The 23,251-nt window shown below is 37.3% G+C and overlaps 3 protein-coding genes and 1 long non-coding RNA gene across 4 annotated transcripts; 2 read left to right on the forward strand and 2 right to left on the reverse strand.

The window, feature by feature from the left end:
- Window positions 1-1,620: 1,620 nt before the first annotated feature.
- On the forward strand, window positions 1,621-3,030 carry LOC125778077 (putative nuclease HARBI1). The gene is made up of 3 exons (XM_049454365.1): window positions 1,621-1,972; window positions 2,029-2,424; window positions 2,491-3,030. Exons 1-3 carry the CDS (start codon window positions 1,727-1,729, stop codon window positions 3,013-3,015), a joined length of 1,167 nt encoding a protein of 388 aa, XP_049310322.1. The 5' UTR covers window positions 1,621-1,726; the 3' UTR covers window positions 3,016-3,030.
- Window positions 3,031-3,934: 904 nt separating this feature from the next.
- Window positions 3,935-5,146, forward strand: LOC125778080 (uncharacterized). The gene is made up of 2 exons (XM_049454368.1): window positions 3,935-4,121; window positions 4,195-5,146. Exons 1-2 carry the CDS (start codon window positions 4,060-4,062, stop codon window positions 4,796-4,798), a joined length of 666 nt encoding a protein of 221 aa, XP_049310325.1. The 5' UTR covers window positions 3,935-4,059; the 3' UTR covers window positions 4,799-5,146.
- A 280-nt stretch (window positions 5,147-5,426) lies between these two features.
- Window positions 5,427-6,398, reverse strand: LOC125778087 (uncharacterized). Its single transcript, XR_007422477.1, has 3 exons — window positions 5,987-6,398; window positions 5,758-5,922; window positions 5,427-5,687 (listed from the first exon to the last, which is right to left on the reverse strand). It is a non-coding gene; the product is annotated as an uncharacterized LOC125778087 (long non-coding RNA).
- A 6,049-nt stretch (window positions 6,399-12,447) lies between these two features.
- On the reverse strand, window positions 12,448-13,010 carry LOC125778083 (protamine-like). Its single transcript, XM_049454372.1, has one exon. It carries the CDS (start codon window positions 12,972-12,974, stop codon window positions 12,522-12,524), a length of 453 nt encoding a protein of 150 aa, XP_049310329.1. The 5' UTR covers window positions 12,975-13,010; the 3' UTR covers window positions 12,448-12,521.
- Between the last annotated feature and the right edge of the window lie 10,241 nt (window positions 13,011-23,251).

Below are 23,251 nucleotides of genomic sequence, written 5' to 3' on the forward strand. Positions count from 1 at the left end.
GGGGTAACTGTTAGTTCAGTAAAAATTTAAGTGTCATATTAAGATATAAAACTGTAATTTGACATATAGGATCGCAGTTGCAAGGAGCATCTGTTGGAGAAAAATTTCGAAAAAATGGGTCTCGCCCCCTAATAAGTTTAATGTACATACCTCGTAAACTACTAAAGATACAACAACCAAATTTGCTAATCGCATATATCCGGTAGTCTAAAAAGTCGTTCAACTTATTTTTTATATTTATATTAATAAATAAACAAATGTGTACCATTTTGGCCGCCCACCTTTGCCATTTTTCTGCTAGAGACATTATTCTTTCAGTGTAAATCCAAATTTGAAGAACCGATGCTAGCGAACCATTGTTGTGCTGCACGAACTGATACAGCATCGCCTTCGCAAACAAAAATTTTAAAATATAGCGAGTTTCTTCATTATTTTCACTCATTTTTGAATAGCTGTAACTTTTTTCAGCTTCTCCGAATTAAATTTTTGCAACGACGTCTATTGACAAAATATGAAAAGACTTTTTCGAAAACTGTGAAAATGGATGAAATCGGAAGATTTATAACGGTACTGTTCAGAACTACTAAAAGGACAATAAGTCAATAACTAATTACGTCAGAGACTTTAATTTTTTCCTCCGAGATGGTACTGAAGCCGTTGTGAAAATCGGACGATGAGCGTGACACCGCCCACTTTTTGCTTAAATCACATACATATCTCGAGACACGACAGACCGATTTCAACTAAATTTAGTGCGTAGCATTCTTCTGATGTTTCTATGCCACAGTGTGAAAATGAGCGAAAGCGGACCAAGTCGTTTATCCAATAATTCAAATTTGCTGGAAATTGGCAATGGTGAAGAAAAAGAAGTAAATTTTTTAACACCGCCTCAAACCCTCAACTCCTCTTAATAACAGTAACAATAGGAAATCACAAAATTAAATGCCTAACAGATACATATTCAACAACTAGCATCATTAAACTAAAGGGTCTATTCGAAAATGTTCATTTTGCTCTATCGATCTCGCGAAAGGATTTCTTCAAATACTGGTAGACGAAAACGATAGAAAGAAAACAGCGTTTTCTACTCCTTTAGGGCATTACTATGAATACTTAAGAATGTCATTCGGTCTAAAAAATGCTCCATCGACATTCCAACGTCTCTTGAACTCAGTACTTCGAGATTTTATAAACAAGATATGCATTGTATACTTAGACGACATTTTGATTTTTAGTACTACTTTGTCTGAACACATATGTAGATAATGTGCGGAAAACTTTTACAAAACTAAAACAGGCAAAATTGAAAATACGTTTAGAAAAATGTAGTTTTCAAAGAAACAAGCTTTCTAGGCCATATACTAACTTCTGAAGGAATAAAACCAAATTCAAATAAAGTTGAAGTTATCCAAAAATTAAAGTTACCAATCTTTTAAAAGCAAATAAAATCTTTCTTAAGCATTACCGGCTTCTATAAGAAATTTATAAAAGACTTTTCTAAAAAAGGTCATTCTATGGTCGCGTATCTGAAAATAGATAAAAAAAATTAACGTTAATAACCTGGGCTGACTTCATAAACGCAGTTTGCAATGCAACACTGCAAACAGTTGCGATACCGATGCAAAGCAACACTGCATGGTAACACTGATTTGTCAAATAATGCAATGACATTTATTAACGTTTGTGAACGCAATATTGCTTTGTCGTGTTTCTTTGTGTGGTAAAAATGAATCTTGAGCAATTGTGCACTTTTGTTTTTGAAAACGCCCTAGAATTGGGCGAAAAAAGAAATTCAAGTAACGTGGTGTTCATTAAAAAAATATTAAATAAGCGAAAGCGCCGGCGTGTTTTTTTAACCGGTGGTGGCCCAAAAAGGAAAATTCCAAAAACGTCCAACTTCTGCAAAACGATAAAATGTATGCAGGATGACGTTTTTTATGCTCATTTTCGTATGAAAAAGAGCACATTCAAGGTATTTATTTTTTAATTTATGTTTAATATAAAATAATTAACATATATGGTTTAAAGAATTTGCAGACCATGTTAATGCCGTGGTGGCCTTCGCGCACAACTGGACGAATTGGAATTTCTTTGGAAAAGGCTTTGCAAATTGCAATTTGGAAGCTGAGCAATAATTGTTCTTTTAGAGATGTCAGCGATCGTTTTGGAGTAGCTGTTGGTCTCGCATATAAAGTCTTTGTAAAAATAATAAAGATGATCTGCCGTTTAAAGAAAGACGTCATCAAATTTCCAAGAAGTGAAGCTGAACAAAAGCAAACCAGCGAAGCATTTTCAACTCTACGTTTCAATCCTTTTCCTTTTGTACTCGGGTGCGTCGATGGTACACATATTCCCATTTCGCAGCCAATCAGAGATGAAATCAGTTACCGGAATCGAAAGGGGACGTACTCAATCATTGCTCAAGTAAATATTTCTTTTGTTTTATGAAAAAATTATTATTTTTAAATTTTGGTTAACATTTTTTGCCAGGCTATTGTCGACAGCCGTATGAAATTCATAGATGTGTTCATAGGGTGTCCGGGAGCATGCCATGATGCTTCAATTTGGCAAATGAGCCCTATCAAGAAGGCCATAATTAACAAAGAAATAAATATTTATCCCAACTACCATTTTTTGGGCGATGGAGGTTATCCTTTGGAGATGTGTGTTATGGTTCCTTATCGCGATAATGGATTCCTGACACCAATGCAATCGAAGTACAATGCAATTTTAAGTTCAACTCGGGTTGTTGTAGAACAGGCATTTGGCGTTTTGAAGAAGAAATTTAGAATTCTAAAGTATATCGAAGTTCAAAATCCAAGTTTGCCAAAATTAATAACAATGGCTTGTATGATTATTCACAATATTATTATTATAAATGAAGGGAACAACGCCGATGATTTAATCGCAGAAACAAATGCCATCACTTCTGAAACACTCGAGGAAGTCACTTTACCAGGACAAAGAGAGGCAAAAGCAAAGAGAGATGCATTGGCAACTTTGTTATCAGCCTAATGCATCTCTCTTTGCTTTTGCTTTTTCAATTAAAAATACTTTTTATAAATAATACTTTTTTATTATATCGCTTTTTCATGAGATCAATTACAACAATAAATACATATGTATTTTGTTTGTATTCTATTTTGTTTGTATTTATCTAAAAAGATTTTAATCTGTTAAGGTGAACAAGAAATGGAAAACTTATTGAGACCTGTCTACAATTCTCTGAAATAAGGCACGGATTTCCTTCAGCTCAGCTACTTTCTCCTTCTCCACCGCAATTTTTTCTGCTTCGATGTCCAAGAGTTTTTTCATCACTTTGGCATCTGCCTCAGACTCTTTACTTAAAAACTCCAGAACTTCGCATCGTTTTCGTTTTATAGCAAACCTTTGAGTAGTGTTTTCTGAAGGTGTAGCATCTAAGTTCATTGGCGCGTGGGAATCGGTGGGTGTCAACGGGCTATCGCTTGTCAAATCTTCCACCAAGGATTCTAGAGAACTTTCAAGCATTTCACTGGGCACCTGAACGCTACTACGGCTGCCAAACACCTCATCCATGACATCGAAAAATTCCCAGTTCGTGGAACTCTCGCCAGATGTGTTATTGCGTTTCTTAATTCTTTTGTATGTGCCCATTAGATTTATAAAACATCTGGTTGCTTCATCTCTTGAAAAGGGAAATGTGCCCTCGACCTCCTTAATCTCCCGCATTATTTGCTCCCAAATAGCACTCCTTTTCTTTTTTTTGGCACAAAAATCCGGTTCATGGCGTAGACGCACTTCCAAAAGGAGCTTTTTCCTTTCATGGCTCCACTTCTTTTCACTATAAGAACGAAGAAATCATATAACAGAAAGAAAATGCGAAAAAGTTTTTACTTACGATGGCTGATTTCATAAACGCAGTTTGCAATGCAACACTGCAATGCCTAGTGTTCATAATCGCATCAGACAAAAACTTGGCAATGTCGCGTGTTCATTATTGCATGGCAATGCTTTTTTATGCGCAACATATGCCAAACTTGTGCATTGTTTTCATTTGTGATGCTTTAGTGGCATTTCATGGCGGCAAAAAGTATACAAAAAACAAAATATAAATTTGTGGTGAAAATGGCGGATTTATGGTAAGTAAAAATGGTTTACTTTAAAGATTGTAGTTTTACTTATGATTTTTTAATATTTTCTGTATATTCATAGTGAAAAAAAGTGGACCCATGACAGGAAGAAATTACTTATAGAAATAAGATTGAAGTACGAGCCAGATTTCGTTGCAAAAAAAAAAAAGAGGAACACACTTTGGGAGCAAATAATGCGGGATGTGAAGGGAATAGATAACACATTCCCATTCTCCAAGGACGAAAGTACCAGATGTTTTGTAAATATAATGGGCACCTACAAACGTATAAAAAAACGCAACAACACATCATGGGAAGGCGCAACAAATTGGGAATTTTTCCAAACATTGGATGAAGTTTTCGGCAGCCGCAGTAGTGTCCTTGTGCCTGATGCCATGCTGGAATCTTCCCTTAATTCCTTAATGCAAGATTTAAGTAATGATCCACCCGATAGCCCTACGGTGCTGGACTTAGATGCAACATTACCTAGTACTAGCACTCCAAGAAATAAACTAACAAGAAAAATGAATGTGTTAGAGTTTTTAAACAAGGAATCGGAAGAAGATGCCAAAGTTATGAAGAAATTGCTGGACACGGAGGCAGAGAAGCTAGCAGTGGAGAAAGAAAAATTGGTCGAATTGAAAGAAATTCGTACACTGTTCCAGAAAATACTCGACAAATCTTAGAATTCGAGTATGTTTCATATTAAATTTTAAGTGCAATGAATTGTTTTTTGTTTATTTTTTTTCCTATAAGTGCAAAATGAACTGACTGTGATTTTATTTTTATTTTTTCTTTATTGGGTTTAATAAAGTTAAAAAAACAACTATAACTTTAAAGTTTTAACTGTTTTCAATTAGGCAGACAATAGCGTGGCCAGTGCATCCCTTTTTGCTTTTGCCTCCCTTTGTCCCGATGTAGTCGTATCTTCGACTATTTGGGGCTCAGTATGTGAGTTTTCTTCATCTAGCCTTCATTATCAATTATTATATTATGAACAATCATACATGCCATTGTAATTAATTTTGGCATATATGGACGTTGAGCTTCGATGTATTTGAGAATTCTAAATTTTTTTTTTAAAACACCAAATGCTTGTTCCACAACAACGCGAGTTGAAGACAGAATCGCATTGTATTTTGACTGCATTGGTGTTAAGAACCCGTTATCACGATAGGGCACCATAAGGAACGATTCTAATGGATACCCTCCATCGCCCAACAAATGGTAATTAGAACAGATTTTAATCTCCTTGCTAATTATAGCTTTCCTGACAGAGCTCCTTTGCCAAACTGATGCGTCGTGGCATGCACCTGGACAGCCGATAAATGCATCTATAAACCTCATTCGACTATCTACAATAGCCTGAAAAAAATATTTCCAGTTAATAATTATTATCATGCAAAAAAGTTCATTTTTTAATGATTGAATACGTTCCCTTTCGGTTGCGATAGCTGATTTCATCCTTGATTGGCTTCGAAATTGGAATATGAGTTCCGTCGATGCATCCAATTACAAAAGGAAAAGGATTATACCGCAGGTTTGTAAATTCTTCATTTACTTGTTTTTGTTCCGCTGCAGTTTTGGGAAATTTGATTACATCTCCCTTCAAGCGGCAAATCATTTTAATTATTTTCAGAAATACCTTATATGCGAGGCCAGCTGCCACACCAAACCGGTCGCTGACATCTCTGAAAGAGCAATTATTGCTTAACTTCCAAATTGTTATTTGTAAAGATTTTTTCAACGTTTTTGCTATACGTCCAGTTTCACTTGAATTCCACCAGGGCTTAATCGCAATCTGCAACTTCTTTACATTTAGGGTATTAGTTTTATCAACTTACTCAATACTCTACGTATTTTATAATAAATACCTGAAATGTACTTTTCTTCATTCGAAAATGAGAATAAAATACATCGTCTTCCATGCTTTCGATAACCTTACAAAAATTTTTGGTTTTTGGAATTCTTCTCCGTGAATTTTCGCTAGCTAATAATGCAAAACGACGGCGTTTTCTTTCGTTTATTATATTTTTGATAACACTGCTGCTTGATTCTCTATTATCAGCCAATTCTGAGGCTGTTTTCAAAAGAATACAGCAATATTCCTGCACATTCATTTAAAAAAACTTTGTTGTCGAATATGTTAGTGTTAGTGATGCAATGTACCAATCTTTTGCGCGTTCATAAATGCAGTAAAATGCCAACCATTTATTTGGCAAAGCAGTGTTGCCACGCAATATTGCTTTGCATTGTAAATGAATTTCTTTGCAGTGTTGCATTGCAAACTGCGTTCATGAAGTCAGCCGATGTCTCAGCCATTTCAATTACCACAAAAATCCAAAAAGCATCCAAAATAAAACAGATGCACAAATTTGACAACTGTTGCGCATCAGAAAGGGTTGCCAGGCGATAGTGAACACACGGCAATGCCAAAAATATGCTAATGACGTTTATGAACACTAGGCATTTCAATGTTGCATTGCAAACTGCGTTTATGAAGTCAGCCCTGCTTTCGAAAATTTAAAAAATATTATTACAAATCTCGCCATTTTACGAGGTATCCAATTTTTACAAAAAGATCTAAATTAAATACTGACTCTAGCACCTTTGCTATTGGCACAGTTTTCACACAGGACGACCATCCAATTTCATATGCTTCACGCACAATAAATACTCACAAGAAAAACTACTCAACCATCGAAAAGGAACTATTAGCAATAGTGTGGTCAGTAAAATACTAAGACCCTACTTATATGGAAGAGAATTCGATCTAAAAACAGATCACCAACCACTTAAATGCCTACATAATAAAAATTCGGGTAAGGATATAAATCCAAGACTACAATGATGGCTAGTACAATTAGGATAGTACGATGTAAAAATCGATTATATAACCGGTAAAGAAAATAAAAGCAGAATTACTAAGTCGATGTGATGAAATAAACGGTGAATTCCGAAAATTTGGCAATGACCCTTGACAAAATGTTGCAAATAAAAGATTTAAACGCTAGTGAACAATAAGACAATGCTTTCAATAATGAAGTCGAAACTAGCCATTATCATGAAAAAATCTTTATAATCACTTTAACATTCTCAATACAGTCATAAATTGTTTCAAACAGCAATTAATTTTAGTCGATGCAAAAGTAAAATATGTAGAAAATATATTCAAAAACAAACGCATTTTTATAGATCTTCTTCTTCTTTACTGGCGTAGACACAACTTACGCGATTATAGCCGAGTCAACAACAGCGCGCCAGTCATTTCTTCTCTTCGCTACGTGGCGCCAATTGGATATTCCAAGCGAGGCCAGATCCTTCTCCACTTGGTCCTTCCATCGGAGTGGAGGTCTTCCTCTTCCTCTGCTTCCCGCGGCGGGTACTGCGTCGAATACTTTCAGAGCTGGAGTGTTTTCATCCATCCGGACAACATGACCTAGCCAGCGTAGCCGCTGTCTCTTAATTCGCTGAACTACGTCAATGTCGTCGTATATCTCGTACAGCTCATCGTTCCATCGAATGCGATATTCGCCGTGGCCAATGCGCAAAGGACCATAAATCTTTCGCAGAACCCTTCTCTCTAAAACTCGTAACGTCGACTCATCGGTTGTTGTCATTGTCTAAGCCTCTGCACCATATAGCAGGACGGGAGTTATGAGCGACTTATAGAGTTTGGCTTTTGTTCGTCGAGAGAGGACTTTACTTTTCAATTGCCCACTCAGTCCAAAGTAGCACCTGTTGGCAAGAGGAATCCTGCGTTGGATTTCCAGGCTGACATTGTTGTTGGTGTTTACGCTGGTTCCAAGATAGACGAAATTATCTACAACTTCAAAGTTATGACTGTCAACAGTGACGTGAGAGCCAAGTCGCGAGTGCGACGACTGTTTGTTTGATGACAGGAGATATTTCGTCTTGCCCTCGTTCACTGCCAGGCCCATTTGCGTTGCTTCCTTGTTCAGTCTGGAGAAAGCAGAACTAACGGCGCGGGTGTTGACACCGATGATATCAATATCATCGGCACACTCCAGCAGCTGTACACTCTTATAAAAGATTGTACCTGCTCGATTCAGTTCTGCAGCTCGAATAATTTTCTCCAGCAGCAGATTGAAAAAGTCACACGATAGGGAGTCGCCTTGTCTGAAACCTCGTTTGGTATTTTCGTGCTTTGGAGCTTTTCGTGTTGCTCAACGTCAGTTTACACAGCCGTATTAGTTTTGCGGGGATACCAAATTCAGACATCGTGGCATAAAGGCAACTCCTTTTCGTGCTGTCGAAAGCAGCTTTGAAATCGACGAATAGGTGGTGAGTCTTTTCCAAGATTTGGCGCATGGTGAATATCTGGTCGGTTGTTGATTTACCAGGTCTAAGGCCACACTGATAAGGTCCAATCAGTTTGTTGACGGTGGGCTTTAATCTTTCACACAATACGCTCGATAGAACCTTGTACGCGATGTTGAGGAGGCTTATCCCACGGTAGATTGTGGGGTCTCCTTTTTTATGGATTGGGCATAGCACACTTAAATTCCAATCGTTGGGCATGCTTTCGTCCGACCATATTTTGCAAAGAAGCTGATGCATGCTCCTTATCAGTTCTTCGCCGCCGTGTTTGAATAGCTCGGCCGGCAATCCGTCGGCCCCTGCCGCTTTGTTGTTCTTCAGGCGAGCAACTGCTATTCGAACTTCTTCATGGCCGGGTAATGGAACGTCTGCTCCATCGTCATCGATTGGGGAATCGGGTTCGCCTTCTCCTGGTGTTATGTGTTCACTGCCATTCAGCAGGCTGGAGAAGTGTTCCCTCCATAATCTAAGTATGCTCTGGGCATCGGTGGCTAGATCACCTTTGGGGGTTCTACAGGAGTATGCTCCGGTCTTGAAACCTTCTGTAAGCCGCCGCATTTTTTCGTAGAATTTTCGAGCATTACCCCTGTCGGCCAGCTTATCAAGCTGTTCGTACTCACGCATTTCGGCCTCTTTCTTCTTCTGTCTGCAAATGCGTCTCGCTCCCCTCTTCAACTCTCGGTATCTATCCCATCCCGCACGTGTTGTGGTCAATCGTAACGTTGCGAGGTAGGCAGCCTGTTTTCTCTCCGCTGCGACACGGCACTCCTCGTCGTACCAGCTGTTCTTTTGCACTTTCCGAAACCAATGGTTTCGGTTGCAGCTGTACGTAAGGAGTTTGAAATGGTAGCTTGATGTATTTTCTTGTGCTAGAATATAGTACTACATATAACCATATTTCGGGCCCCGGCGAAGTTGATCAGCCTTAACCCATTTGGAAATGTTTGCTCGTGGAGGCTGAATTTACTGACCGTAGTACCAAAGATACCTTCCTTGCCCACCCTGGCGTTGAAGTACCCAAGCACGATTTTGACATCGTGGTGGGGGCATCTCTCATAAGTGCGCTCCAAGCACTCAATAAAAGCATCTTTGGTCGCAAATCAGCGATATGCTGAAGGACCCCGCTTTGATGTGGATTGTGGCTAGACGTTCATTCTCCGGAGTGAATGATAGTACTCGGCTACGGAGTCTCTCTCCCACCACGAATCCAACACCAAACTTGCGCTCCTTTATATGGCCGCTGTAGTAAATGTCACAAGGACCTACTCGTCTCTATCCTTGTGCCGTCCATCGCATTTCTTGGACGGCGGCCTTTATCTTTACTTGGACATCGACCAGCTGGGCAGCGGCACCTTCCCAATTAAGGGACCGGACATTTCAGGTGCATGCCCTCAAATCATAGTCCTCATTTCGTTTGCCATGCTCGTCCTCAAAAAGGGGGTCTCTCATCCGAGGCTGTTTTTTCCTTTTCATTGGGGGTGTGTTTTTACGTGGCGGGTCCCAAACCCAGCGCACAACCCTATGCAGGGAATGTTTCGCCTTCTCACTTTAGCTCGCCTTCAAACGGATATTCTTAGGCTACCCAGAGGATACTTGGTCAAAGACCGGAAGTCGTGAGCTGCTTGAGTCATATGTAAAAGAATCGTTTCTGGCCACTCCCAAGTGAATGGCGATCAGAGAACTTTCCTCACTTGCGTGAACTTCTACACATGACTCCATCCTCCATAAAAATTTATAGAAATATTTTTATAGATATACTTATGTAAGAGATATTAACTCTCACAACGGCATTAATATTCTAAGTAAACATTTTGAAAAGGGTAAGATGGCTATATATTTTGAACTTAATGAAAAAGAACAAAGTAAAGTAGAACAAATACTTTTAAATACTTACGCAAATAATCAAAATATGTATTTCTTTTGTAAATTGTACAAACTTTGCCAAATGATGACAAACTAAAGAGACAATTATCGTTTTTTCCATAAAATGGAATTAGGACATTCAGGCATTATTCCAACTTATGAGGGAATGAAGCGCAAAGTATACCATTCACAACTAAAAATTCAAATCATTAAAATCCAAGAAATAGATAAGTACTTCTGTTAACAGTAAACAGTCATTTATAACATTTATCGATAAATTTTCAAAACATGTCATTTCTTTCCTTTTATCCGATAAATAGTCAAACGATCATAGATTAAATTAATGAATTTTTGTCAATTAAAGGCCATATAAAAAGTTAGTTTTCGATAATGAACTTAATTCAAAACCAATCCGTGAATTTTTAAATAGAGAAAATATAGAATTTCATGCCACTAAACCACATAGCCATACAGGAAATTCAGATGTATTATACAGGGTGGGCCATCTAACGTTTTATTTTTATTTTTAGAAAGAATAAATAATACTCTTACCGAACGTATCAGACCACTAAATTTAGAAGAAAAAATTCCAATTACTACTCAATTGTGTAAAGCCGTAATATTATATGTACATTATTACATTATATTTGGAAACCATGAGACAATCAAGAAAAAAGTATTGATCTGTCTCCACTTCGTATACTTCCATACAGCTTGTGCAAGCAAGTTCTTAATCTTGCGGCGTGGACACAAATAGGACAATGGCCTGTTATAATTCTAAAACTAGGGTAGGCTGGCATTAATGTCGGTAAAGAGCTTACTAAATCTACATCGATCGATTTCCGGACAAAAAATCTTGGGAAACCGAATGTACCGATTGTGGCACAGAGCTGGTTAAGCTCCCTCGACGCCTATCTGTCTAGTCCCATTCCAGTAATCTTTGCCACCTCTATACTGAACACGATGTACGTGTGGTCAGAGAAGGAGCGATAATCAAAAACCCTTCAGTCTGAGGTCAGAAGCGCTATTGCGTTTCAGGTCAAAGTTAGAACAATAACGTTCTCATTCGTCCTCACCCGTCAAAAAAGTAGAGAAGTTCCCCTATTACAAATAAACGAAAATAAACAGTTCATCTTCCCGACGCCTCAGCAAGACCTTTCTTAGCAATAAGGGAAGTAGTTCCATCTCCATCTCAGCATATTTGCTGACATTAGCCAGAATTCTCTGACGTCGTATTCTGAATTCGCCGTCACGACATTGTTGTTGCTGAAATTAGCTGATAGTAATACGGCTAATTAGTTTCTGGCCAGCAAACAGGCTTTAATACTGCCTGCATTGTTGGCCGTCAGCGATTATGGCTCTTCGTCTCCAACCCAGAAATGCCGTTACTACTCAATCACGTTTCCTGGAACAGGTCGAAATTGAGGTCATGGAAAAAACAATAATTTCGTCTATAATAATAGATTAATTTTTTCAACATAAACAGGTATAAAAAGATCTTATCTCTGTTTTGATTAGTGAGTTTGAATGGCAGCTAAGCGCTACAGTATGAGTGCAAAATTTCAGATTCACGTCTCAAAAAATGAATGCTTTTGTTTTGTCATTCATCCTGAATTTCCCGTTTAGAATTACACCCTGTGGATGTCTTACTGCGAAATTACCAATCTAGCGATGGTAGAGAAGTTAAGCCTTTAGTTGGAAATTAATTTAATATATATGAAAAACAAAAATAGCATTGCATTCAGTGATTAACACTGCGAACTAAATGGTGGTTGTGATTATTTTCACAAACTACCAGGTTTGCCAAATTTATCCCTTGGAGGGATGATATTTGACATTTGTCTGAAGAAATTCGGAACCATGAGGAAATATGTATATATTCGTATTCTTATGGCTTATAACAATGGTTCGGTTCGGAGCAAATGCAAACGTCCTGGAGATCAGAAGTCATGGCTAATTTAAACACAGTTGCTATGCCTGCGAGTGCTCAGGAGTACTATGGAATTCTTTTTCCTTTTACTGTACCAAAAAGTCAATTGACAAGAGAATACGCGAAAAGAACGTACTTATACAATTTTCTAAGAAGGGTTCTTTACCCTCTATTCGTTTAATCTATATTTTTTTAGCTTAATAGACTTTATATTAATTTATTCAGCAATAAGTAGTTTACAGTTGAAAGAAATTTTGTTAAAATTAGCCACTTGTCTAACCACGATTTGCTTGCTGTCTTCTGCGTTGACGTCTTTGCCTTCTACGTCTTCTTCTTTGCGCACGTTTGCGGGCTTGACGCCGTCTTCTTCTTGCCGCACGCCTTCTTCTAGCAGCTTGTCGTCTTCTTTGCCTTCTCCTCCGAGCAGCAGCATTACTGCTACTAGAAGTTGCTGATGAAGCAGCTTCTGTTGTGGTGGCACTAGATTCTGTTGTTGTTGCCTCATCTGCTGAAGCTGTTGTAGCAGATCCTGATGCTGCTGCTGTTGTTGCAGAGCCTGATGTTGTTGCTGTTGTTGCAGAACCTGATGCTGCGGCTGTTGTTCCAGAGTCTGATGCTGCGGCTGTTGATCCAGAGTCTGAAGCTGCGTCTGTTGTGTCGGCGGTGTCTGATCTGGTAGTGATGGTTAGAACCAATACACCCACCAAAAGTGATGGTAGCAATTTCATGTTTTATTCGACTTTGGTAAAAACTCAGCAGATTTCGTCTGTGCGGTTAGTAAGGTTTAGTGCGCCTTAAATAGTAAAGCACACACTTTGACTTTCTTAAAAAGTCTAAATATTTGTTTTAAGCAGTTCTTGGAAACATTGTAGTTAGAATTCTTGTGCAAATACGTAAATAAGCGAGGCAAGGAGACAAAATAAATACATGCTTTTGGAAATTTTAATTATTTACAAAAATTAACAATTGTTTAAACCCGAATTTTATTTGACTTCAAAACATACGATTCACACAACACACATTCTGTATTGTACGAGGTGTGTTCAAAAAGTATCGCGAATTTTGTGTTTTTCCAAAAATTATTTATTTATTCATGAATATCTATTTTGTCTCCTTCAAAGTAATCCCCATGAGATATTATACACTTGTGCCAACGGTTTTTCCAATCTTTGAAGCACTTCAAAAAATCATTTTTTTAATCTTCTTCAGCTCCTCCTTCGATGCCGTCTTTATCTCGTCAAGAGAAGCGTAACATCGTCCTTTCATGGGCCTCTTCAGTTTAGGGAACAAGAAAAAGTCACAGGGGGCCAGATCTGGGGAATACGGTGGCTGCGGCATCATTAGTGTGTTGTTTTTGGTCAAAAAGTCGCACACAAGCAACGATGTGTGAGCAGGGGCGTTATCGTGGTGCTTTTTTTTGAATAGGTAAAAATCGAAGACGATCCAAAAAACGTGCAAGCAAAGCAGCTGTCAACAAGTAAATGAAAAAAAATGGCCGAGCTTGTCGGCATAACCCTTTCCGGCCTATAGCAAATCTACTTAATAAAATTTATTTCTCTTTTAGGTCCTATTACTTTGGCCATTGTAGATAATAACCAATACGTTTGTTTTTTGAAATTTTCAGTTTATCCTTTATTTCTAGGATACGCACAATTGTTGCGTTTCGGTCTGATTTCAAATAAAAAATTGTGTATACATAACTCGAAATGTTCTTTAATTCAATTTTATTTTTATTATATTTATTATTTTTCTGTTTGATATTTCATAAAACAATTTTGTCTTTTATTTAAACATAAATAAATTTGACATTTGGAACAAAATGTGCGTGTCCGAGATCTACAACCAACAAGCCTACAGCATCTTGCGGATGACAAATCATGCTCAATTGGCCAGTGGTTGAACCGATCAAGCCTCTTATTGTTGCATGGCTGGGAAGATGGACGATATCTTTTTGCAAAACCTTGAGTTTCTTCTTCCTCGGTGTCGGATTCATACTCAGCATGTGTCCTTTTCTCAATAGCGATCAGTTGTTCAGCTAAAGCTAATTTAAACTTAGCAGGTCAGGAGAATCTGCCCGAGATTTCGAGTTTATTTTGCTATGATCTCTATATTGTAGCCAAGCGTTACAGCAAACAAGATCAATGAAGTGTATGAAAACTTTCAAAGTCCATTTCCGCGTCTTGAAAAATAAGCGATATGTCTCCATTAACTGATCACAAATATCCACGCCTCCCATTGATTTGTGGTATTCTCTTGCTATCCTTGGGGATAGCGTTTTCCAGCGTTTAACATTGGAAACCGGTCCACAACCATAAGCTGATGATGCCAGGATTACCGCTTTAGAATCTTCCCACTGCACCACGACAATATTGTCTTCGCTATGACAAAATTCTTCCATATCGCCCCTTTTCATTTCTTTTTCATTGATGAGGTGGATATTTTTTATTCTGTTTCTTATTATTGTCCCAGTGGCATAAATACCACGACTTAAAAGTGTCTGAAGAAGCGGTATTGTCGTAAAGTAGCGATCAAAAAAAACTTTTGAACCTTCTGGCAGTGTTTCAACCAAACGCAAAACGAAGGCTGGTCTTAGACCCAAGTTCGTATTCGAAAGTGGTGTCGTCTTTCCTTGATAGATTTCAAAATCAAGCACCAGACCTTCAGATGTTGTTAAGACTTCATTCTTCAATCCCACTCCTCTTGGTTTGTTAGGGAGACTTTGTCGAACAGGACAACGGCCAGTGAATGGGATCATTTGTTCGTCTATAGAATAATTATCGCCTGGCTTTCTGAGAAGGCTTCGACAAGCTGATCTAATAACTTCAATCAAAGGTTTTATTTTCCAAAAGACATTGGATTGTTTCTCTTCTTCTGTTACTTCATTGGCGTCCACCATATGGAGACACATGCGTAAAAGAAGGAAACGATCGCGACTCATTTTATCAGCTACAATAGGAAGTCTTATTTTTTTTCCTAGTACATGCGCAATCTTGGGTAACGTATGCAACCCATTGCAACAATTATACCAAAGAAATTCTTTATTTCTCCGATTGTAGCCGCCAGTGGTTTTCCTTTCGTAAGCATATGGTACCTGTTTGTGAACTCCACTACTCTTTTTAAAACATCGTCATTGAAATAAGCAGAGAAATAATGTTTAGGAGACTCCAAAGTTACGTTAATTTCCGCAGATTGAGAAACACTATCTTCCAATTGAATATCAAAAGGTCTTTTCCTCCAAATATCACGGCGATTGGCGTTTTCAGTGACATTTTGTGGTGTCTCCGTAGCGTTAATTTCGTGATCATCTTCGTCACTTTGATCGTCTAAAGTTTCATCTCCCACAGAAGGTAGTTCCCAAGTCGCATCCACTAGCTCGTCATCGCTACTAAAATCCTCTAAATCCGACTCCAATAGTGCACTAAGTATTTCGTCTTCAGTGAATTGCTCTAAATGAACAAAAAGATCATATTCATATTTCGTTAAATAAGTCCTTACACGCACAATTGTATTACTTCAAACAAAACAGTCTAAAAAACACTTGAAGTTACAAAATAAATACTGAATGCCACTTTTTAATTAAAACTTGTTCTGTTTTAATTGAGATTACATTTTTTTGATAATGATTTTCACTTTTTAAACAAGTCAAATAATTTATCATACTTACTCCTCCGACTCATTTTTGCAAAATGCAAATGATTGAAATGCAATATTAAAATAGCAAAATTCACCAAAACTAACGGACTCCGAAAACGGTCCGTTATGTTTTTTATTAAGCAAACAGCTCACACAATTGTGCTATTCAGGTTTCATTATAATAGGGCAGATATTGAAGGAGATAATAAAATTTAAACGCACACGCACAATTGTGCGTACACGGTCGGAAAGGGATAAGTGAGAGACATGAGTACCAACATAACGCCACAAAAACTTCGAAATTCGAATGTACGTAACCCGCGAAAATTCAAAATTCGCGATACTTTTTGAACGCACCGCGTATAATATAACGGTATAATACCTTCCGTAGTACTGTGCTCTAATACGATGTCATTTTTCATTTACTTTTTAATTTTTTTGAACAATAAGAGTTCAAGTAGTGTCTATGCTCCTGGAAATGATAATATTATGTGAGCTATATTAACGTCATAACTACAATAAATTTCAAGTTAAAAAACTTAATGTTTTTATATCTGCCATAAGGGAAAAGTAACCTAGTCGACTACTGCAAAAGATACAAGTTTCTTGTTAATATTAATGCTGTACGTGTTGCGATGTCAATGCACATACACGAGGTGAATCGTTACTAGAATCTTAATGTTGGTCAAATGGTCTCCCAAGGGAGGGTTTACACACATCCTCCCTTTGCCTACAATAGTAAATCATCAAAACATTGCGTGGTATTTCACTTCACATTTGGAAATGTATGTACATACAAACTAAATTTAGAGTTCAGTTAAACTTAGCTACACGCCCATCTTTCATTTTCTTCAAGCCAATCGAATACCTTTAACTACTTCCTATGAAATTTTCGTTTTAAAGTTCAGGCGAACATTCATCATTACAAGTGCTTGTCGAGTTGTCAAAAACTATTGGAGTGAACGGCAATTATCCGTTTCGAGATCAAAATTCTAATTTAAGCATAAAGAGGAAATTTCCGTCATAACAGATGATTTTACGATATTGACGTCAGGCAATGGAATCGCTGTCATGTTTTAGAAAGTCTAACTATCTTACTGATCTTTTTCACTTTTTCTAGGTAAAGAGCCTGACACTTCCCCCAACTATATTCATAGCGTTAGCGTTAGCCAGTAGCTCCTGGGAAAAGTAACATTGTTGGCAACATATAAGGCAATCGACTGCCGACAACGCCGCACTGATATGGTCACCTGGAAGAAGTTGAACGCAGAAAAATAAGCTTAAGCTTCAGACGTATCAGAATGCTGCACTCGATACCATTATAGGATGCCTCTTATATACCGTGTCTAACACCTGCGTAGTGAGACTTACATGTAGGTTCTGCTAGAATGATGTCGCAGAAACCGTCGATTAAGTCAAACTTCCACCCATTGTACAGTAGCAGGTTAAGTATAACGATCTTTTTGCATGCTCAATGAATACCACTTATCTAAAACACCTTCCCTATACATAGTCCCACCCCGTTCAAACAGCACGTTTTCTTAGACTACATATGTAAGTATATATTAGATGACGTGCAACGTGAATCGTACCACGACTGACGTCGAAATTATTTTGTTAGCTTAGTGAGGAATTTTAGAGATTTTATTAAATTTTACGTAGGTTGCCTTTTTCTAATAAGGTGAATTCGATCGAGGTCGCAGATCCCTTCAAGATAAATTACATCACACACATTATCACACATTGAGCTGGTTCCAATTCGTGAAAATTGTTTAGCTAGTATAAATGGCAAACAAGAACATGTGAAATTTTAAGCAAAGAAATCTTAAGAGTAATTTGCGTTCTAATTACACCTGATACAAAATTTTGCCTAATAAAAACGTATGCCAACCAACCGAACTACCAGGCAAATGAAACTTCCAATAATATTCCGATGGGACCGAAACGGAAACGCTGGCTATAGAGTAAACTATCTGATAGCACAGAGGTGCCTGCTACCAACATCGATAATAATTTTATAAACGTAGAAGTTATATTAAGGAACCCCTTGTAAGCTGAATTTAACAAAGAGCCTTGAGTGCAATATACGCTCAATTAAGTAGGAAAGACAATGGGATGTCCTCAGGGTGAAGTGTTGTCACCAGATCGGTCCATACTACTTTCGAAATAAAGCTGATGATACCGTTACTGTCAATGGAGAGCGGTATAGATCGATGATAACCAACTTTTTATGGCCGCAATTGGAAGAAGTTGATCTTGACCAAATCTGGTTCTAACAAGATGTGTAAAAGTGAACAGCTGCTGGCGTACGGCGATGATATCGATATGATTGGCCTCAACAACCGCGCCATTAGTTTTGCTTTCTCCAGACTGGCTAAGGGAGCGAAGCGTATGAGTGTGGTTGGAAACGTGGATAAAAATCTCCTGTCATCAAACAAACGGTGATCGCATTCCCGACTTGGCTCACACGTCACCGTTGAGAGTCATAGCTTTGCAGTCGTAGATAATTCCGTCTATCTTGGACACTATCAACACAAACAACAATATCAGCCTTGAAATAAAACAAATGAAGCAACCATTCTTGTCAACTGGCGCTATTTCGGACTAAGTAGACAATCAAAAAGTAAAGTCCTCTCTCAACGATATTATTCCCGTTAGAGGCATTGTCAATAGCGTCATCTGACGAGTCGGCCTTAAGATTGTAAGACAGAAAGTTATTATTGGCTACGGCGAATACCGCAGTTGATGAAACAATGTGCTGTCGGAGATATATGGTCACATTCTCATAGTTCAGTAAATTAAGAGACAGCGGCTGCGATGACTAGAGTATGTTGCTAGAGAATCCTCTAGCTTTGAAGGTTTTCGGTTACATACCCACCGGAAAAGACCCGCACTCTGTTAGAAAGATCAGGGGAAAGAGACCTGGCTGCACTTGGAATCTCGAAAGGACTGCCGAGCTGTTGTTAACTCGGCTAAGCCGTTTCTACGCCAGTAAAGAAGAAGAAAAAAACTGTTGATTCAGAGTATAATAATTCCTTATGACCGGCAACTGTCAATAAGAACCACTATACTATATGTATATTTGGTAGTGTTGAATGAGTTTATCGCAAAATTTTCAACCAACCGCAAGCATCATGCTCCAGAGAAACCATTTTGAGTCTATCGGCCATTATGTGAGTTATCTCAATCAAAATGAGAGAGCGTGTTTTACTGATAGCAGTGTATCTTTGTGTCTAAGATGGATAAAGTTGGCCAAAAGCCTGACTTAGTCTCCATTTAATAATCATATGTATATTGGATGATCATATGATTGGCGATGGTATGCGAGGCACTTAATGAAACCCAATGAACATTTTTTTAGAATGTGGTATGATAATAGTATTAGGAAAAATAGATAAAATCGGGTCGATACTACCCTAACTCCCATATATGTACTATATATGTATAATGATTTTCGTTTATCTTTATGTCGAATATATCGATCAGTGTATGATTTATATAGAGTATACCATATGTATATATAAAATTGTTTGGATTTCGCTAACATAAAAAAATATTAGTTAATAAGATACACATTTAATTGGAATTCGGATGAATTCACAGTTTGAAAATCATGGGCTATCGTCCACAGCAAGTTCCGCTTCAACGATAGTACTTAGGCACTTTATGAAACGTTCTCAAAACCCCTGCGTACTCGCTATTTAATGTTGTTCACTCGCTGACGATTTCTTTCTGACTGTGTCCTTTTGTTGCTGCCACTTGCTTCATTTTATCTGACACTTGTTGGGCAACAGAGCTGCCATCGCTTACAACTGCTTTGTGAAGTTGGATTAAAATTCCTGCAACTGAATCAGGTTTCGACACAGCGCCTTGAACTTATAACTAATCATGCGGAAGTATTAAACTATAAGTCTTGAGCGTATGTTCAGCGAGCTCAAGACTTACATACATATGTATATCGCTGCCCTAATATCGGAGTGGAGATTCATCACTCTGAAGACAACTGCTTGTTATTTAATTTATCCATCAACCTTCCCCACAAGCAGTGATATAGCCGACAAAAAGCTAACCGTTTTCTCCTCCAGTCCTTCTCTCACATAATTTCCTGGTAAATGTGAGAGTAAAGATTTATAGGGATGATTATAGCTGACAAGACGTTAACAACGAACAAGTTATAGAAGCAATGCTTCACATTATTCTGTTCGCATAACAGAGATAACAAAGGATCTCAACATCTCTGATGGAACGACTTAATTATTTATATACTCCTGCCCCATGTTGCTACAGTGTAAAATGGTTTTGTTGACATAACGGTTGTACGTATCACCTAAAACTAATCGAGATAGATATATATATAAATGATCAGTTCGTCCGTTCATCTGTGCAAGCTGTTAGTTCCGTAAAAATTTACATATCTTGATTGAAGTTAGTATGCGGATTTCTCGTTATTAACATACAATTATAAAGTGTCATATTAAGATATAAAACTGTAATTTGGTACATCGGATCGCAGTTGCAAGGAACATCTAAGGGAGAAAAATTTTGAAAAAATTGCCGTCTCGCCCCCTAATAAGTTTAATGTACATACCTCGTAAACTAATAAAGATACAACAACCAAATCTGCTAGGCGCAAATATTGGGTAGTCGAAAAAGTCTTTTCATGTTTCTAATCAAATTTCAACTATTTTTTTTTCATATTTACATTAATAAATAAACAAATATGTACCATTTTGGTCGACCACTTTTTGCCATTTTTCCGCTATAGACATTATTCTATCAGTGTATGTATGTAAATCCAAATTTGAAGAACCGATGCGAACGAACCATTGTTGTGCTACACGAACTCATACAGCTATACTTATTCGACTCTCTCTCTCTTATAAGAACTCATACCGACACCGTGAAAATTGATGAAATAGGAAGAATTATAACGGTACTACTCAAAACTACTAAAAGGGCAATAAATCAATAACTAATTACGACAGAGACACTAAATTTTTCCTCCGAGATGGTATGAGAAGGCTTTGCGGGAACCGGTATGAAAATCGAGCTATGGGCGTGGCGCCGCACACTTTTTGGAGGAATCACATGTCTCGAGATACGACCAAGTGAAAATGGGGATATTTCCTGACGATAGCATTTCTGTGTATCAATCATGGGTATGAATCGGGTCAACTTTCAGGTGACTTTATGCTAGACATATCGGCCAATATTTGAGTCATCTCAATGAAAATTAGAGAACATGTTTTACTTATAACAGACTATCTCTGCGCCTAAAATAGATACAATTGGACGAAAACTTGACCTGCTTCCCATATACATAATTATTATCAGGATTTTCGAAGATCCGGTTGATTTTGCTCCATATGATTAGTGATTAATGAAACCTGGGAACATTTTTTTAGTATGTAAATATGTATCCCTACAATAGCTACATTGTTTTAAATGAATCAGTTGTTTAATTAATGGTAATTTTCGTATTTTTTTAGATGAAATAAAAATTCAGTTAGTTGTGTATCGAAAAATAAGGCTTAAGTTATTAGTTCATTTCAACTGAGACGAACTGTTAAAAGTATAACGGTTTTAATATAAATTTCTTCACAAAGTTGTATAAATATTTGAGAAACGTTTTTTTGTTCAGGTATCTAATATTAAACAAATATGTTGATTATAAACTCAGAAAGAAAGTATTTACATAACGAACAATGCCAATTGTATAAACCGAGATATTTTTGTTTTTGGTTTTCCAAGCACACTTACTTGGCAAATACTGTAAATGGTATTTAGCACAAGTTTGGGTTGTAATCGGGCTAACTGTATGTTAAATATTTTCAAAGTTTATATCGGTCCCCGGCCTCGAAGGGTTGACTAAACCACCAGAAACTCGTGAGTAAATGAGTTCATTCATGCTTTCTAACTCACTGTGTCAAGACTTTTGCAATGTGTGTGGTTTTTGTGTTTTCATGCAAATTCTTTCAATGACTTGCGGCAATGTAAGCAAGTAGAGAATGTCTTTGTCCGGTTTGAGCAGAAATTTGATGAGACCAGTTTGTGCTTTTACTTTATCTGTTTTATTATAACAGTTTCGGCCTACACAAATCTCAATTGTGTGCTGTAACAAAGCAGAACTACTATATCGTCACCTGAAATGCAAAATAACGTAACAACATTTTCGGAAATTTACAGTGGCATGAATTGAACACGAAATAAAATCGAACCTGAGTGAAACAAAATATTAATATTGGTTAAGACTGGTATATATATGTTCGCAGAACCAGAAAATGTTGTACATATGTAATATTATGTACGTAATTTGAAATAATGAAGCGTAATCAATAAGACACTCAATTTCGAATTTTTTGATGATACGTTATTTTGCATTTCAGGTGACGATATACTTATAATAAAAATAAATAAAGAATAAAAACAAAATGAGAAACATGGAATTTGCGTATCCATGTCCATGACAGTTACTTGATATTTGATACACTTCCATGGAAACTTGTGTACAGGACTGGTCAAATGCTAACGGTGGCAAACTCTCGTACGCATACTGCGAACAATAATGGAATTTAGCAACATCACATCTAATCATCCTTAAGCTATTGAACTTTTGGCGCGGATACACCAACTCTGCTATGGTACAAAAGTGCTTGGAATGACGTGCATCGCGCAGTTTTCATAGGTTCACAAGCATCATGCAAAAATTGTATTTCAATAAACCGATGCTCCCGTGCTTTGGTACGTCTGACAGCGTCAATATAACTATCAATAATGGCACTTACCGTGCGATTCTGTACTGTGATACTGTCTCAAGTCTCTAAATTTGAGATTTTAAGTTAGAGACAATTTTTGAGACTTGAGACGATTTTGCTATTCTGTAAGTGACAGTCACAAAATCTATTACATTTCATCATTCAGAGATGTTTTTACACTTGAATGAAAATAATTATGTCGATAACAAATATTAAATTTTCTTTAACATAGTCAAAAAACATAATTATCAATAAAAAATATAAATATATGTTCACATTGTTTCATAATATTTACGAAATTTATGTGAAATTGATTTATTTTTAACCTTTTCGTGTTTGAGCTGCATAATACCTATGATGATCTCTATTTAGTATATTCAAAACGGCAGACAAGAGTTCTTTTTAGTTTTGTGTCCTGCTAACTATCAGGTCTCAAATTTGAGGCAATGTTTTGAGACTAACGCTAGAGACTGTTTAGTGAATAGTAAGTAGTCACAAATTGAGACTTTCCGTGCGATTCTGTAACTTGAGACAGTCTCAAGTCTCTAAATTTGAGATTTTAAGTTAGAGACAATTTTTGATACTTGAGACGATATTGCTATTCTGTAAGTGACAGT

Source organism: Bactrocera dorsalis, chromosome 4, assembly GCF_023373825.1.
Source record: "Bactrocera dorsalis isolate Fly_Bdor chromosome 4, ASM2337382v1, whole genome shotgun sequence".
Taxonomy (NCBI): Eukaryota; Metazoa; Arthropoda; class Insecta; order Diptera; family Tephritidae; genus Bactrocera; species Bactrocera dorsalis.

Bases quoted from the DNA above. Each gene is read 5' to 3' on its own strand.
- LOC125778077 (XM_049454365.1), top strand. From the start codon at position 1,727: ATGAATCTTGAGCAATTGTGCACTTTTGTTTTTGAAAACGCCCTAGAA. The intron at 1,973-2,028 runs GTATTTATTTTT...TATGGTTTAAAG, and splicing joins TGAAAAAGAGCACATTCAAG to AATTTGCAGACCATGTTAAT. The intron at 2,425-2,490 runs GTAAATATTTCT...ATTTTTTGCCAG, and splicing joins CGTACTCAATCATTGCTCAA to GCTATTGTCGACAGCCGTAT.
- LOC125778083 (XM_049454372.1), bottom strand. From the start codon at position 12,974: ATGAAATTGCTACCATCACTTTTGGTGGGTGTATTGGTTCTAACCATC.
- LOC125778080 (XM_049454368.1), top strand. From the start codon at position 4,060: ATGGCGGCAAAAAGTATACAAAAAACAAAATATAAATTTGTGGTGAAA. The intron at 4,122-4,194 runs GTAAGTAAAAAT...GTATATTCATAG, and splicing joins GTGAAAATGGCGGATTTATG to TGAAAAAAAGTGGACCCATG.